Below are 15,347 nucleotides of genomic sequence, written 5' to 3'. Positions count from 1 at the left end.
CCATTTGGGGCTATATTAAGTGAACCCTGTGACCTTTTGCAGCTTTTGCAAATTTGAGGTTATATGTCAGAAAATGTTAGTTTGTCTTGCTGAAAACCAAAGAGTCAAGTCCTTCTAGCATGGAATTTCTATGTCTAAGGGTAAGTAATACCTGGGCCGTGAAGCTCAAGGCAGGCAAGTCTGGATCCGCAGAAGAAACCAATGAACCCATTAAATGCTGCAATTGTGCTGCTACATTGTAAAGCCAAGGTTTGGGAGAGGCTAGTCCCCCATCATCTTTTGGGTATTGCAGTTGCTCTAAATTTAATCCAAGGTGGGCGGGCCATTCCATATTAAAATTAGAAGTGAATTTACTACAATTACCATTGGGGTATTGTGGAGGAAATAAAGTAATTGGGGCATGAGAATCATTTTTATCAAATTAGTTTTACCAGCTACTGACAGTTTTATTTTTTAGTTTTTTGTTGCTGATTAATGTTTTCTAAAAATAAACACACATGTTCTAACCCATTCCCACTATATACATTTGTACTTCTACTTGTAAAGACTAATGGCAACTGAAACAACATAGGTGCTGTTTGCTCTTCTCCATCCACCTCTCATTTGAAGGAATCTTAAAAGTTAATCTCCAGTTAATCTAATGTTGCTTGCATTTGCAATTAACTAATTAGGGGAAGCCTACAGGTAAAAAAAATATCCAAAAACCACCAAGTTATTATAATGCAGAAAATGTCTCTGAGTGCATACCATGATATCTGGGATTCTATATAGTCATCCAGATGACCAGGGAATGTGATATTCCCAGCAGATGCCTTGTAGGAGTCTGCTGAGGGTTTATTCAAAGTTCTTACTGCCTTGTGATACCACTATCAGTATGGATGTCACATCACTTAAAAAACTCAAACTGAATCTTTCAAAAAGTTAGCTCATAATATTCCTTGCCCCCGTGTCCCCTACCCATCGAGAACAGTAGCAAAACTATCAGCCCCTCCACTTGTACCAGGGTTACACAGTTACATAGTTTCTATGTGTGTAATTTTTTATTCTAACAATTCCCATATCCCTGTAAATTCTGCTTGCAGAGTAAAACATCTGAACATATTTTAAAGATGTCACTCTCAACTAGTACCACTTCCTCAGTAATGGAGTTCCACATTTTAACTGCTCTAATATTAAATGACCCTTTCTGCAATCTTAGGTTAAACCTGCTTTTTTTTAACCTCAAATCGTAGCCACATGTCCTTTTCGTGGACCTTAGGGCAAACAGTTTATTTGTAGTCACCTTTGATATATTTGTTCATTGTGATCATCTCCCTCTTTAAACACCTCTTCTCCAGAATGAATAACTGCAATCTATGTAACTGATCCTCGTAGCTGAGGTCCTCCATCCCCCTTATTAATTTTCTTGCCCTTTGCTGAACTTTTTCTAATTCAATAACTTGGATGCTAGGTCTAATCCTGGACTCTGACCTTTACTTCAGGCTCCACATCCAATCACTGTCCAAAATGTGCTGCCTTAATCTCTGTAACATATCTAAAATTCACAAATTAAAGTTGAGCTCTTGGCACAAAAACATGTATGTCAAAATATTCATTTATAGCCACAAAGAATATAAATTCACTTTGTAGGCACCAAACGCTTTTGCAAACCCAAATGTTACTTTGTAAAAGTAAATACCTCAGCAGAGAACAGCAGTGACTGGACTGTGTTAAGATTAATTGAATCTAACTTTTGATGGATCAACGACTGACCAGAAAATATGTGTTTAAGTGTACAGGAAACTGATGTTGAGGCACTATGTTCTCTATGCTGACAGCTGTGATTCTGCGCATGTGATAAAAGCAATTCCAAGAGGCCAATGTATTAGAGCCAGGTGGAACTGTTCAACCTTGAAGGGTTTTAAAGGGAATTGGCCATTGAGAAGAGATTATTTGAACGGGGGTATAAAAAAGTTGGGAAAGCTCAAGAAAGAGATCCTTAGAGAAGATATATTTGGGCAGTGACATCTACAAAAAGGCCAAAATGTATGAAAAAAAAACAGCCAGTGGTTTTTAGTACCGGGTTTAGTCTGGAATACAATGAGATTAAGTGAATAGTACATGGATATTTATCCATTTTACTGGCAGATCCTGAATATAGAGTCATCTTTTTTCAAGGCTTTAGGTTTGTGGTAAAAAAACTGACTATAGGCAACATTCTTTCACCAAGACATTTCCAATCTAAGAAACACAGTAACACCTGGTTAGCAGAATGGTCAAGACACGGTTCACATCTATATGGTTGATAAGGTTTGCGGTGCATTTTTGAACACACATTTTTGCATGCGGTTTTCATGTGTTTTGTGTTTTTTTTTTCTCCTTAACAAACTGTCAATGGCCATTTGTTAAGGAGCATGTGGCCATGGCATCCTTAACAACCGATGAGTCATCAGCTGTCAACGGAATGTAAAAAAAAAAAATGGCAACAAAGAAGACTCATTTACCCAAAATAAAGTTGTAGTGTAAAAAATGGCAGTAGGAAGTTTTTGACAATTCCTTTATTCTAAAAAACAAAAATAAAAAAAATGTCGCCGAAGACTCCCGCCGAAGGCTCCCTGTGATGTCACTGGGTGACCCGCCCCTTGAGACGTCATCGACCAGAGGTATGCTGGATCGATGATGTCACAAGGGGGCGGAGTCACCCAGTTTTAGGGTGGAACATGTAACATGTTCCCAATGCTGCAGACATTGCATGATACCACCCCCCCTCATGACAACAGTATGGGGAGAAGTTCACACGCCAAGTCATTTATTCTCACAGCTCTGTGTGTGAATGAACTACAAGCCCCGATATCCTTTGTGGTTGAAACAAAAAAGACAATTGGCTGCACACGCACACAGTGCAATGTTGGCTTTATTGGATATCAAAAAATCCTTAAAAAACAACCAAGCACAGACAGGCAGGGAGTACAAGGTTAACATGTTTTACACAAAGTTTGTGCTTTGTCAAAAGCACCACCTTTGTGGTTGTCAGCTTGTAGTTCTCAATGAACTACACTACACTACAATGAACGCACTGTGAAGCGCCGTGGTAGTTAATTGTTTCTTCCTGTCAGATTGTATTTGCCTGCCCGTACAGGATGGACAAGGACACAGAAATTTACTAACAGATCTGAAGGAGACCTGTATGGCACCAGTGACCTGCCGATCGCTGGTGCAATGCTTTACAGGCTCCAAAAAAAAAAATTTAAATGCACATCGTTTTACCTGCAAATAAAATGCATTTATTTTATTTTTTTCAAAAAAAGTGAACTTGTCCTTAATTTAATAATTTTTAGAATGCAAAAAGTTTTGAAATTGTAATTATTGTTTTTAGACATATAAGATCTCTATACATAAAAAGGGTATAAGCACCAGAAAAATAATGTCCTGCTCTTGTCTGCTCCACTGTGTTTGATCCCGGTTTGGTTCACTGACTCTGCTGCAACCTGTCTCACCGTATATGACCCCAGCTTGTTCCAGTTCTGCTACCTGAATCTCACATTGACTGATTTACCGTGCATGACCCCCGGCCTGGCTCCTGGTTCTGTTTCTGGATTGTCCATCTGCCAAGTACATCTTCCCTTCAGTGCATCTTGCTTGTTCAGCCACCTTCCGGTGATCAGCACATCAAACCACAGCAACTAGCAAACCATGCTCCTTTGGACACTGCACTCCCTGTACCACTTCTAGGGGTGCACTGCACTTAGCCACTGAGACGGGGGGCCCTCTCAGCACCTCGGCCTCACACCTAGTACGTGACAGTTGGTGTGCCCTGTGTTTCTTTAGAGCAGGAGACACCCTGAGCTAGATGAGGCAAAATACTTGGTTTTGAAATATGTTTAGGTTGTTAATGCACTGTATGTTGACACAATCAAGTGATCCTCTCCCGCATGGATTCAATATCGTAGTTTATCCATATTTTAACATGCTGAACATTGATGATTGTTTTCCATGATTAGAGCAGTGTTGTTCCTAATCATTGATAAATTCCCTAGTGGGTTGAAATGTCCTTCAGCCTCAGTCATTCCCACCTTTATAAATAAGCCCAATCGAGGTGAAACTCAAAAGAGGGCATGGTCTAGGACAGGGACTGTGTCAGAAGTCAAGTACATTGTATGAATCCAACAGCGTGACTTTTATGGAGTGGGGCTTTGTTTTAAATTTAAAATAAAAAGTTATTTTCTTCCTGCCAAGGTGACAAGCAGCACAAAGACACCCACCATGACAACATGGGTAAAATATAACATTTAAAGTGTACTAAAATTTTATTGCTGAAATATCTACAGAAAGATTTACCTTCCCTAGTTCCTATTTACATCATTATGTTTACTACTAAATTCCAAGTGGTTTTATGTACGCTTTCTATTTGCAGTAGATAAGTATAGCTTTATTTATTCAGAACATGTGCACTTCTTTCTTGTTTAGCATACTTACCTGAATACTTCAATACATGAGTCAAAATAAGCAAGACCATAGGTATGAAAATCTTGGTCATGATCATTGTTCTGGCTCCTGAAATCATAAAAAAATAGAAACTATAAATAAATAGAAACTATAAAAAATATAACACATGTTCCCCTCCACACTCTTCCTCCTCCTTTCCCATACCTGGCCACTTTTGGCACCCCCTTCCCATCCCAATTTCCTTGCTGATTCTTTCTCTTACTCTTCCTTTCATATTTCCTTTTTTACACCTTCTTCCTTTGCACTTCAACTCCTCTTATTTTTCTTCATATTTTTCTTTTTTTTTTTCTTTTCTTCTTCTTTCTTTTGCTAACATAATTCTATGTTTTTGCAGTCCTAAGTTGCATACAAATCCCAGCTATTGTTCGATAACACCTATTTCCAAACAGAATATTACTTGACCGGACAACGACGCCCCTGCACCTCTACTTTTCGATGTCAAAAGGGGACCTCCCTATAAACCATTATTTTATTTTACTATTCTATATTGGACTTCACTACATGTCTGGTTCAAAATTCTTGTTATAATATATAAACACGTATCTCTACTGGTGTAGAAATTGTATAATATAATGTCTGTTATAAAATTGACACTTTTGGGTTATCTGTTCACTAATAGATGAAAAGTGTTTTTTTTATACTATACATTGCTATATGTGTTCCCTTTGTATTAACATTGTGTTGCATTTGTATGTTTCAAATAAAGCTTCTGGAACAAAAAGAAAAAATATATAACACATAAATGCCCTATGTAAACCTAACTGCTTGGGGGCTTGCCTCCCTATCCTGCCATCCAACAACCTCCTCCCTCCCTCAGCCCTGTCTTTTGGCTTTACATTTCTTATTCTTTTTTCCATTCACTTGTCTACTGTTTCTTAGTATGTCTTTCTCGTCTCTTGCCAGGACAGTGCAATCATACTAAGATCCTCTTACAGGGATGTATAAATAATTTCAGGTATGGTATATTTTTACATAGTAACACTGATCCAGCTGGGGCCAATGTAACTGTTCATACCATAACTGGCCAATACCCCTGGAAGCTGGAAATTACTGAAGTAGACACTGCTACGCTAGTAATCTTTTTATTTGTTTTTTTTATTTGACTTATTTGTTTAATAGATATACAAAAAAGAGGGCAGGAGCATATACATTGACAACAACTTATACTATAGTCAAACCTCATTGCAGGAAAAACAAAGCTCAAGAAAAAAATATCCGATTTGGTGTTTCCAGTACATACTCTCAGGCCCTTATGGTGTACTTCATAAGATGTGGCAGATGATTTATTGGAGTGGACCTGAAAACGTATGAGGAGTGATGAATTCCAGGTATGAATATTTTATACATAGTTACATTGATCTAGCTTGAATCAATGTAATTATGTATATATCAAACCTGGTCAATGCCCCTGGAAGCTGGAAATCACTGAAGTAGACATCGCTACTCCAGTGCCCTCCACTTGCTTCTAGATCCCGTGCTGAACATCTGCTGTGCTGTATTCTGAACACATGAAGTCAGCCACTCAGCACAAGTGCGATTCAGAGAATATTTTGCATCTTCTGAATAAATTGGATGAGGGGGAGAGGTGGGAAGTGATTCTTTATTCTCCACCTTGACCAATCAGAGAACACTTTGCATTCATTCAAAAAATGCAAAGCATTCTCTGAATGGCACTTGTGTTAAGCAGCTGAACTCCTGTGTTCAGAATCCAGAAGGGCAGATGATTGGCACAGGACAAGAAAGCTTCAAGGGTCATTGGCCAAGTATGGTATATAGGTATTTATATTGGTCCAAGCTGGTCGAATGTAACTATGTATAAAATATCCATACCCAAATTTCATCTTTGACCTCCTCCTGCCCGCCGTATAGACAAATGAGGGCAGGCGGGCATGATCTCCTCTTGTTCTGGGCGACTTCATATGACGTTGCCCCAGTCTCACCGTGCTTGCACGCCCACGGAGGCACGCCGTGTCCCCGGGACACGGCGCAACCCTGATCTCAGTAAAGAGTCAATGAAACTGCTCTTTACCCATGGTATTGGCTGTGTCCAATGACAGCTGATTATATGTAAACACAGAAGTGCCGTTTATCAGCTCTCCTCGCCTCACACTGACAGAGTGTGAGCAGAGGAGAGCCGATCAGCGGCATCTACTCACAGGGGAGACCTGTACAGATAATCAGGGCACTGATCATCAGTGCCCTGATTATCTGTGCAGCCCCAACAGTGCCAAGCAGTGATGCCAGTCAGTGCCCATCGGTGATGCCAATCTGTGCCCATCAGTGACACCAATCTGTGCCCATAAGCAATGCCACTTTGTGTCCATCAGTGATGCCAGTCAGTGCTTCCTTTAAGTGCCCCTCAGCGCCTGCTCATCAGTGCCAATTAGCACAGCCTATCCATACCGCCTATCATTGCCCATAAGCACCCCTATCAGTGCCCATCAGTGCCACCTATCAGTGTTAATCAGTGCTGCATATCAGTGTCCATAAGCACCCCCTATCAGTGCCCATCAGTGCCACCTATCAGTGCCACCTATCCGTGTTAATCAGTGCTGCATATCAGTGCCCATCGGTGCTGCATATTAGTGCTTCCTCATCAGTGGCTTTCAGTGCCTTCTCATCAATGCCCATAAGTGTTGCCTTATCAGTGCAGCCTCATCAGCGCACATCAGTGAAGGAGAAAAATGATATAATTTCATCACTTTAACAACAGCAACAGTGACAGGAGACAAATTATCTGGCTGAACTTATCTACCTACCATTGCAGAAGGCAAACATCACACAAACTCAGACATTATAGTTGGCCTTGCCTTAAAGAGGGAATACGATTTACCTACATACTATAACAATAACATTTCATCAATGATCTTTGCTGGGTAATTTCCTGCTGTCTAAATGTTATCATTTAGTCTTTGTGTACAGTACATGGAGAGATTATTTAGGTTCCTGAGCTCAGCAATATTTGTCTTTGAGGTGTACATGCCTACGTTTATACTGTGTTGACACCCATGATTCTCTGCAGATCACTGCCTCTCAAGCTCCAGAATCAGACCCAGACAATGTCAGTAAATAAAAAATATACCTATTCAAAGAAATCCTGCATAATTATAATACTTTAAGACTGAATATGCAGATGACTCCATATTATTACATAGAGTATACATACTGTATAACACATATTATTACCCACTATATACAGTACATATATATTACACTCACAACGGCTTCTTATTTGCATAATTTATAGTTCAGAAAAAGTTCATCCATGTTATTTTTTATTTCATGTTAGGTTATTACTTTGTCTTTATTTTGGATTTGTTTTATAGAAATTATACCCTGACAGATTATGGCGAGGTGAGTCAAAACAAACTAAAAAATAAAAAAGTTGAACCTTCTTAAAACAGAAGGCATCTAAATGCTTCACTTGCAAATTTGAAAAATAAGGTGTATATTTAGGAACAGCATGTAAGAAGGGGTTAATTTGGTTTTCCCCCATAATTTTTGGGCACTTTTCCTTTCTGGCCATGTTTAGGCTCTGCTCCCTTCCTATTTAAGGGGTTGGAGGAGTCACCCCTGGGTTATTTCGAGAATGTCAGCAGTGTAAAGAGGAAGTTCTTCTCAGCAGGATGGTGCGCCCTGAACCTGGGGGAAGCCACGAGGGACCAGTGGAGTTTTGGGAAAGCAGCATGTCCTGAACTGCAAGTACCCCTCATGTGAATTATGGAACTGTTATGCGAAATCCAAAATGTGGAGCAGAATATTTGCACTATGGATGCTAGATATTATGGACAATTATAGGTGATTATATACACTAAATAATTTACTAAACTGTGGACCATTGTAGTTTATGAAAAAGTTCAGTAAAGTTCAAGCAAGCAGAGCCTGGCCCCATTACTGTCTCAGGTGTACTTTTATTAAACTGAGAAGTTTTTTCTCGGTTCAGTTCTCAGCAGTTCTCAGAGGAAAATTATCTCCTCTGTAGCCAGTTTAAGGAGTTGAGAACTTCAGTTCTCAGAGGGAGAACAGAAGAGAAGTGTTTCCTCTGAAAATGCCCAAGATCAGTGTAAAAGTGGGTGGGCTGCCTGTAATCTCGTGAGATATTGTGAGATTACGGTGCAGCCGAGTTCAAAAAGTGAAACTAAAGTTTAAGAATAACTAAGTAAATATATATATATATTCATGTGTTTATATATATAGATATATATATATATATATATATATATATATCTATATATATAAATATATATATATACACAGTTGTGCTTATAAGTTTACATACCCTGTCAGAATTTATGATTTCTTGCCCATTTTTCAGAGAATATGAATGATGACACAAACACTTTTCTTTCACTCGTGGTTAGTGTTTGTCTGAAGCCATTTATTATCAATCAACTGTGTTTACTTTTTTTATATCATAATGACAACAGAAACTATCCAAATGATCCTGATCAAAAGTTTACATACCCCAGTTCTTAATACCGTGTATTGCCCCCTTTAACATCAATGACAGCTTGAAGTCTTTTGTGGTATTTGTGGATGAGGCTCTTTATCTTCTCAGATGGTAAAGCTGCCCATTCCTCTTGGCAAAAAGCCTCCAGTTCCTGTAAATTCTTGGGCTGTCTTGCATGAACTGCACATTTGAGATCTCACCAGAGTGGCTCAATGATATTGAGGTCAAGAGACTGAGATGGCCACTCCAGAACATTCACTTTATTCTGCTGTAGCTAATGACAGGTCGACTTTGCCTTGTGTTTTGGATCATTGCCATGTTGGCATGTCCAAGTACTTACCATGCGCAGCTTCCTGGCTATGAATGGAAATGTTCCTCCAGTATTTTTTGATAACATACTGCATTCATCATGCCATCTATTTTGACCAAATTTCCTGTGCTTTTGTAGCTCACACATCCCCAAAACATCAGCGATCCACCTCCGTGTTTCACAGTAGCAATGGTGTACCTTTCATGATAGGCCTTGTTGACTCCTCTCCAAATGTAGTGTTTATGGTTGTGGCCAAAAAGCTCAATTTTGGTCTCATCACTCCAAATTACTTTGTGCCAGAAGGTTTGAGGCTTGTCTCTGTTCTGTTTGACGTATTGTAAGCGGGATACTTTGTGGCATCTGCGTAGTAATGGCTTTCTTCTGGCGACTCGACCATGCAGCCCATCTTTCTTCAAGTGCCTCATTATTGTGCATCTTGAAACAGCCACACCACATGTTTTCAGAAAGTCCTGTATTTCACCTGAAGATATTTGTGAGGTTTTCTTTGCATCCCGAACAATTTTCCTGGCAGTTGTGGCTGAAATTTTAGTTGGTCTACCTTTCAACAGAAACCCTCATTTTCCACTTCTTGATTAGAGTTTGAACACTGCTGATTGGCATTCTCAATTCCTTGGATATCTTTTTATATCCCTTTCCTGTTTTATACAGTTCAACTACCTTTTCCCGCAGACCCTTTGACAATTCTTTTGCTTTCCCCATGACTCAGAATCCAGAAACGTCAGTACAGCACTGGATAAAAGATACAAGGGCCTGTCAGGAGTTCAGAAACTCACTGACCTTTTATACACACACACTAATTACAAGAAAACAGATCACAGGTGAGGATGGTTACCTTTAACAGCCATTCAAAACCCTTTGTGTCAACTTGTGTGCATGTTGTCAGGCCAAGATCACCAGAGTATGTAAACTTTTGATCAGAGTCATTTGGGTAGTTTTTGTTGCCATTATGATTTAAAAAGAGTAAACACAGTTGATTGATAATAAATGGCTTCAGCTAAACACTAACCATGAGTGAAAGAAAAGTTTTTGTGTTATCATTCATATTCTCTGAAAAATGGCCAAGAAATCATAAATTCTGCCAGGGTATGTAAACTTATGAGCACACATATATATATATATATATATATATATATATATATATATATATATATATATATATATATATATATATAAATGTTGTTAATATTCATTTTTAAACCCACTGGTGCTGATATTGGAAAGAAAGAAGCCTTCTTCCTCTTATCACACCAGCTTCTCTCCCTGATTCTCCACCTCTGAGCTGGTGAATCTGGAAGGGAGATATTTCAGTGTAACTGCTGTGAGATCTTAAGATCTCACTTTTATAAACTGGCCGTTTGTGACAGAGCGGTCATTTACTGTGATGAGAAATGGAGAATATGTTCTCTGCTCTTTATGTCAGCTACATAAACCAGTACACCCCAGAGATCAGCCGTTATCCTGAGGATCACGGCTGATCTCTGTTTTATAAACGGACACCTAAGTCAGGAAAGACTGTATTATTGAGCGAGGAGACTTAAATTCAACTAAGGGTGGAGAAGAGTTAAACTTTGAAGTGTCTGTGCAAACCTGATTGGCTTAGCCACAGGTGGTAGTTAGGGGACTGAAATCACCCTCCTGACAGTTAAAGAAGACCCTCCTAATGTACCCTGCACATGGTTACCTGGGTCCTCGTGTAGTGACCTTCTATTGTCGTTTACTAACATATATACTTAATCTCCTATCAAATTATTAAGCAACTCCCTAGCATCCATCTATTATGTGCAAACACTGGCACCGTTATAGGCGATGAAGAAAATCATTTTCTCTTTTTTGGCTGTTGTGTATAAAATTTTGTTACAATGTATGAATATTGATGAACATTTATTAGCTGGGAGCAATAAGAATAATTTAAGATTTTGCTTCTATGCTGGCCACACATACATCAATTTGCATCCATTTTCCCGATCGGATTGGAATTTTATAGGTTGCATTTGGAGTTTTGTTCAGTCATGTCGCATACATCCAATGTTTTATATTTTTTTTTTATTCAATCGAATATACAATAATGCTATCATTCACTATGACCAAAGTTATGGTAAATTTTAATAAATTTTATTGATCAACTTTTTACATTCTAAGACATCGAACAAAAACAATATTTGTTTATGGCACACAAACCCATATTTTATATATATATATATATATATATATATATAGTCAAAAGTATTGGGATGCTGTGCCTTTACATGCACATGAACTTTTATGGCACCCCAGTCTTAGTCTGTAGGTTTCAATATTGAGTTGATACAACTATAACAGCTTCAGCTCTTCTGGGAAGGCTGTTCACAGGGTTTGGGGGTTTGTCTATGGGAATGTTTTACCATTCTTCCAGAAGCATGGTGGACGAGAAGGCCTGGCTCTCAGTCTCTGCTCTAATTCATCCCAAAGGTTTTTCTATCGGGTTGAGGTCAGGACTCTGTGCAGGCCAAACTCGCTCATCATGTCTTTATGGACTTTGGTTTGTGCACTGGTGCGCAGTCATGTTGGAACAGAAAGGGGCCATCTCCAAACTGTTACCACAAAGTTGGGAGCATGAAATTGTCCAAAATGTCTTGGTATGCTGACGCCCTAAGACTTCCCTTCACTGGAACTAAGGGGCCAAGCCCAACCCCTGAAAAACAACCCCACACCATAATCCCCCCTCCACCAAAAAAATTGGACCAGTGCACAAAGACATGGATGTGCCAGTTTGGGGTGGAGGTGGGAGGATGAACTTGTCCTGACTTAAACAGGAAAAAGTTTACATTTGCATGAAACTTAAACTGCCTAAATCTTTGGACCTACTGATCCTTTTGACATGAAAGTAACCTTTCCTTAAACAAGCATTGTGTTGCAAATATTTTGACAAGCTAAATGTATTAAAGAAGGAAATAATCAATTATTTCAAACAATCACAAAAATCTATGAAATAAAATGAATTGGACTTGACAAATATCTGTGGCACTCCAATCCCTTGAACTCTTTTATGCGCCAAAATATATGTGTCATTCTTGTTTTGACTGTTACTGTATATATAGTGTTAATAATTCATAATAGTATAGATTGTCAGTATACCAAAATGCTAAGAGATTATATTGCAATTTGTGTTACCTGAAAAAAAAAAAAAAAGATTTCAGTTACTTCCTGTTATAATAAAATCTTTGTTGTTTATGAGATGTTATTCTAAATCTGAAACTGTTAAAATATCTGTTTTATATGAGGAAGCCTTTCGCCAGGAAAAAATAGAATTTCCCATATTGCAAAAGTGATATCAAAAGCAAAGGTATGCAGTCTTGGAGTTGACACCCCAACATAAGTTTTACAGCTTTTGTTTTGGGCTTCCCAGACTGTCGGGATCTTAAAGGGAAAGGAACAAATATTCTGGGTTAAAAACAAATCAGAACTGACACTTAAAATCCCAGAAAAAAAATATTTAATAATGTAATGTGTAAAACAATACAGCATCTTGCATTGTGCAATAACCCTGTAATATTTGATACTACTTTAATATCATATGTAAAATCTTATGTGGCTCATTTATCCCAAATTTGCAACAAATTACTATATCCCTTTTCCAGTGCACATCTTGTTGGGGACCCCACTGTCCAAGGTCCATAAAGACATGGATGAGCGAGTTTGGGGTAGAGGAACTTGACTGACCTGCACAGAGTCCTGACCTCAACCCGATAGAACACCTTTGGGATGACTTAGAGCGAAGATTGCAAGCCAGGCCTTCTCATCCAACATCAGTGCCTGACCTCACAAATGTGCTTCTGGAAGAATGGTCAAACAGTCCCATAGACACACTCCTAAACTTTGTGCACAGCCTTTCCAGAAGAGTTGAAGCTGTTATAGCTGCAAAGGGTGGACTAACTCAATATTGAACTCTAGGGAATAAGACTGGGATGCGATTAAAATTTATGTGCGTGTAAAGGCAGGTGTCCCAATACTTTTGGTAATATAGTGTAAGTTTGTTGGTCCCATAATAGCTCTGTGGTCCTCAGCAATAGCCTCATGTCTACCCAATGCAGGTTGTCAGACATTATAGATGGCTATTGTGTTCTTCACCTATAGCAGCCCCCTTTCCTATAAGGCAAGCAGGCCTACCAGTACTCAGTTGCTCCCAGGACTTATACACAATGCTGTAGTGCCTGGCCACCACACCAGGGCAGGCGTGAACTGAGCAAAGCAAACAGGTACTTGCGGTTGGCAGATAGGCAGAGTGGTTCAATGACAGTCCAGGTAAAAGGAAGGCTGAGTTCAGGGAATAGTCCAATATCCGGTCCAAGGTTGTACACAGGAAAATCCAAATAAGCAGAGCAAGGCAGATGGACAGGGGGCTTGATCAGGAATAACACACGTATCAATCTCTATCACAAGCACACAAGTGAGGGTTTGGCTGGCTTATAACAGGTTTGGTTTCCACCCAGAGACTGATCACATTAATCACCTTGCAGGTGGACAAACAGACAAGGAGAGTGCCATAGCCAAAACCCCAGATGCTGAAATGAGGAGCAGGAGCACTAGATGCTTCTGACAGTTGCCTTGCCTTAGTCCAATGCACAGGGGCGTTTAAAGACCAGCTGAATCCAAATTGTCCCTGACTGTGTTTGGCATAGTCAAAACAACAGTTGAACTAGCCCTTCCATCCAGTGGTGTTTAGGGTTCACTGTACTTAATATGCTCCAGGTATGTACAAGTATGTGGACTACGGACCTTACGGACTAATGCCCCTTACACACGGTCAGATTTTCCAATGGAAAATGTTCGATGGGAGCCTCTTGTTGAAAATTCTGACCGTGTGTAGGCTCCATCAGACAGTTTCCATCGGAATTTCCGTTGCATAAAATTTGAGATCTGGTTCTGACATTTTCCGACAACAAAATCCGTTCGCGTAAATTCCGATCGTGTGTGTACACAATTCCGATTCACAAAGTGCCACGCATGTTCAGAATCGAGCAGAAGAGCCGCACTGGCTATTGAACTTAATTTTTCTCGGCTCGTAGCACGTGTTGTACGTCACCACGTTCTTCACGTTTGGAATTTCCGACCAACTTTGTGTGACCGTGTGTATACAAGACAAGTTTGAGCCAACATCCATCGGAAAACAAAAACATAGATTTTGTTGTCGGAATGTCCGATCGTGTGTACAAGGCATTAGACTGGGATACCATTTAAGGTCATGTGCGTGCAAAGGCAGGTCTCCCAATACTTTTGACAATATAGTGTTTTTACACTGTATATGAGATTAAAACATTTTTTTATATTTCCCATGCTTGCATATAATTGCTATAAAGTGACTAAAAAACACCCAGACTTGGTGTTTGATGTTTTTCACAGATTCAATTTGAATTTTAAAATGATTTGTCAAATGCTTGGCTGTGTATGAACAGCAAAAAGGCACAAGCTGACGTTTCAATATAACGGTGCCGGGAGAGTAGCACTTTGCATTGTGGTTTGCTATTTGGAATATTTCCAACTGGTTCACAATAACTGATTAATCTGCATGTTGTGCTTTTCAAATCCAAAAAATGTTGGCATTAAAAGTTATCATGTGACGTTAACCCGTACGAACTATGATGTGTTCCAAGGCAAATATTTTAAATAGCTGAAGCACGTTGCTCCTTCCAATGTTTGTTGTATAAACATACAGGTGTTAGAATTCATACAATCAGAAATTGAGCATCACTAGGATGCTGGACCTTCTCCTTTGTTATGCACAAAAACAGAAATACATGCTTACACATCGCACACAATCATAAATAATTGTGTTTTTTTTTTTTTATCAAGACAACCAAGTGTAACCAAGTGTATTTATGGCTATATAAATATTCTTGGTTGTAAGTATCACAGAAATGTCCTGATAAACAAAAACACAATTATTTATGAATCGCCCCTCTCACATAGGTCTTTGATTAAAGTGGTATGAAACCCAAAAAGCAAACATTTGTTATATTGCAGCTTGCCAATTCTTAGATGTGATGGTTGCATTTGTTTTCTTTTTTTGACTTTCTTTCTTTTATTCTGGTGATCCTTACAGTA

The 15,347-nt window shown here is 39.1% G+C and overlaps 1 protein-coding gene across 1 annotated transcript in view; it reads right to left on the bottom strand.

The window, feature by feature from the left end:
• Positions 1–15,347, bottom strand: part of LOC141131529 (dual oxidase 1-like) — an 85,699-nt gene that overhangs the window by 68,900 nt on the left and 1,452 nt on the right. Inside the window, exon 2 of the mRNA XM_073618900.1 lies at positions 4,456–4,533. Within this exon, the coding sequence (XP_073475001.1) occupies positions 4,456–4,533 (78 nt within the window). The remainder of the gene's footprint in view (positions 1–4,455; positions 4,534–15,347) is intronic.

Source organism: Aquarana catesbeiana, linkage group LG03 (assembly GCF_042186555.1).
Source record: "Aquarana catesbeiana isolate 2022-GZ linkage group LG03, ASM4218655v1, whole genome shotgun sequence".
Lineage (NCBI taxonomy): Eukaryota > Metazoa > Chordata > Amphibia > Anura > Ranidae > Aquarana > Aquarana catesbeiana.
This window is presented reverse-complemented; position numbering and strand designations above follow the sequence as displayed.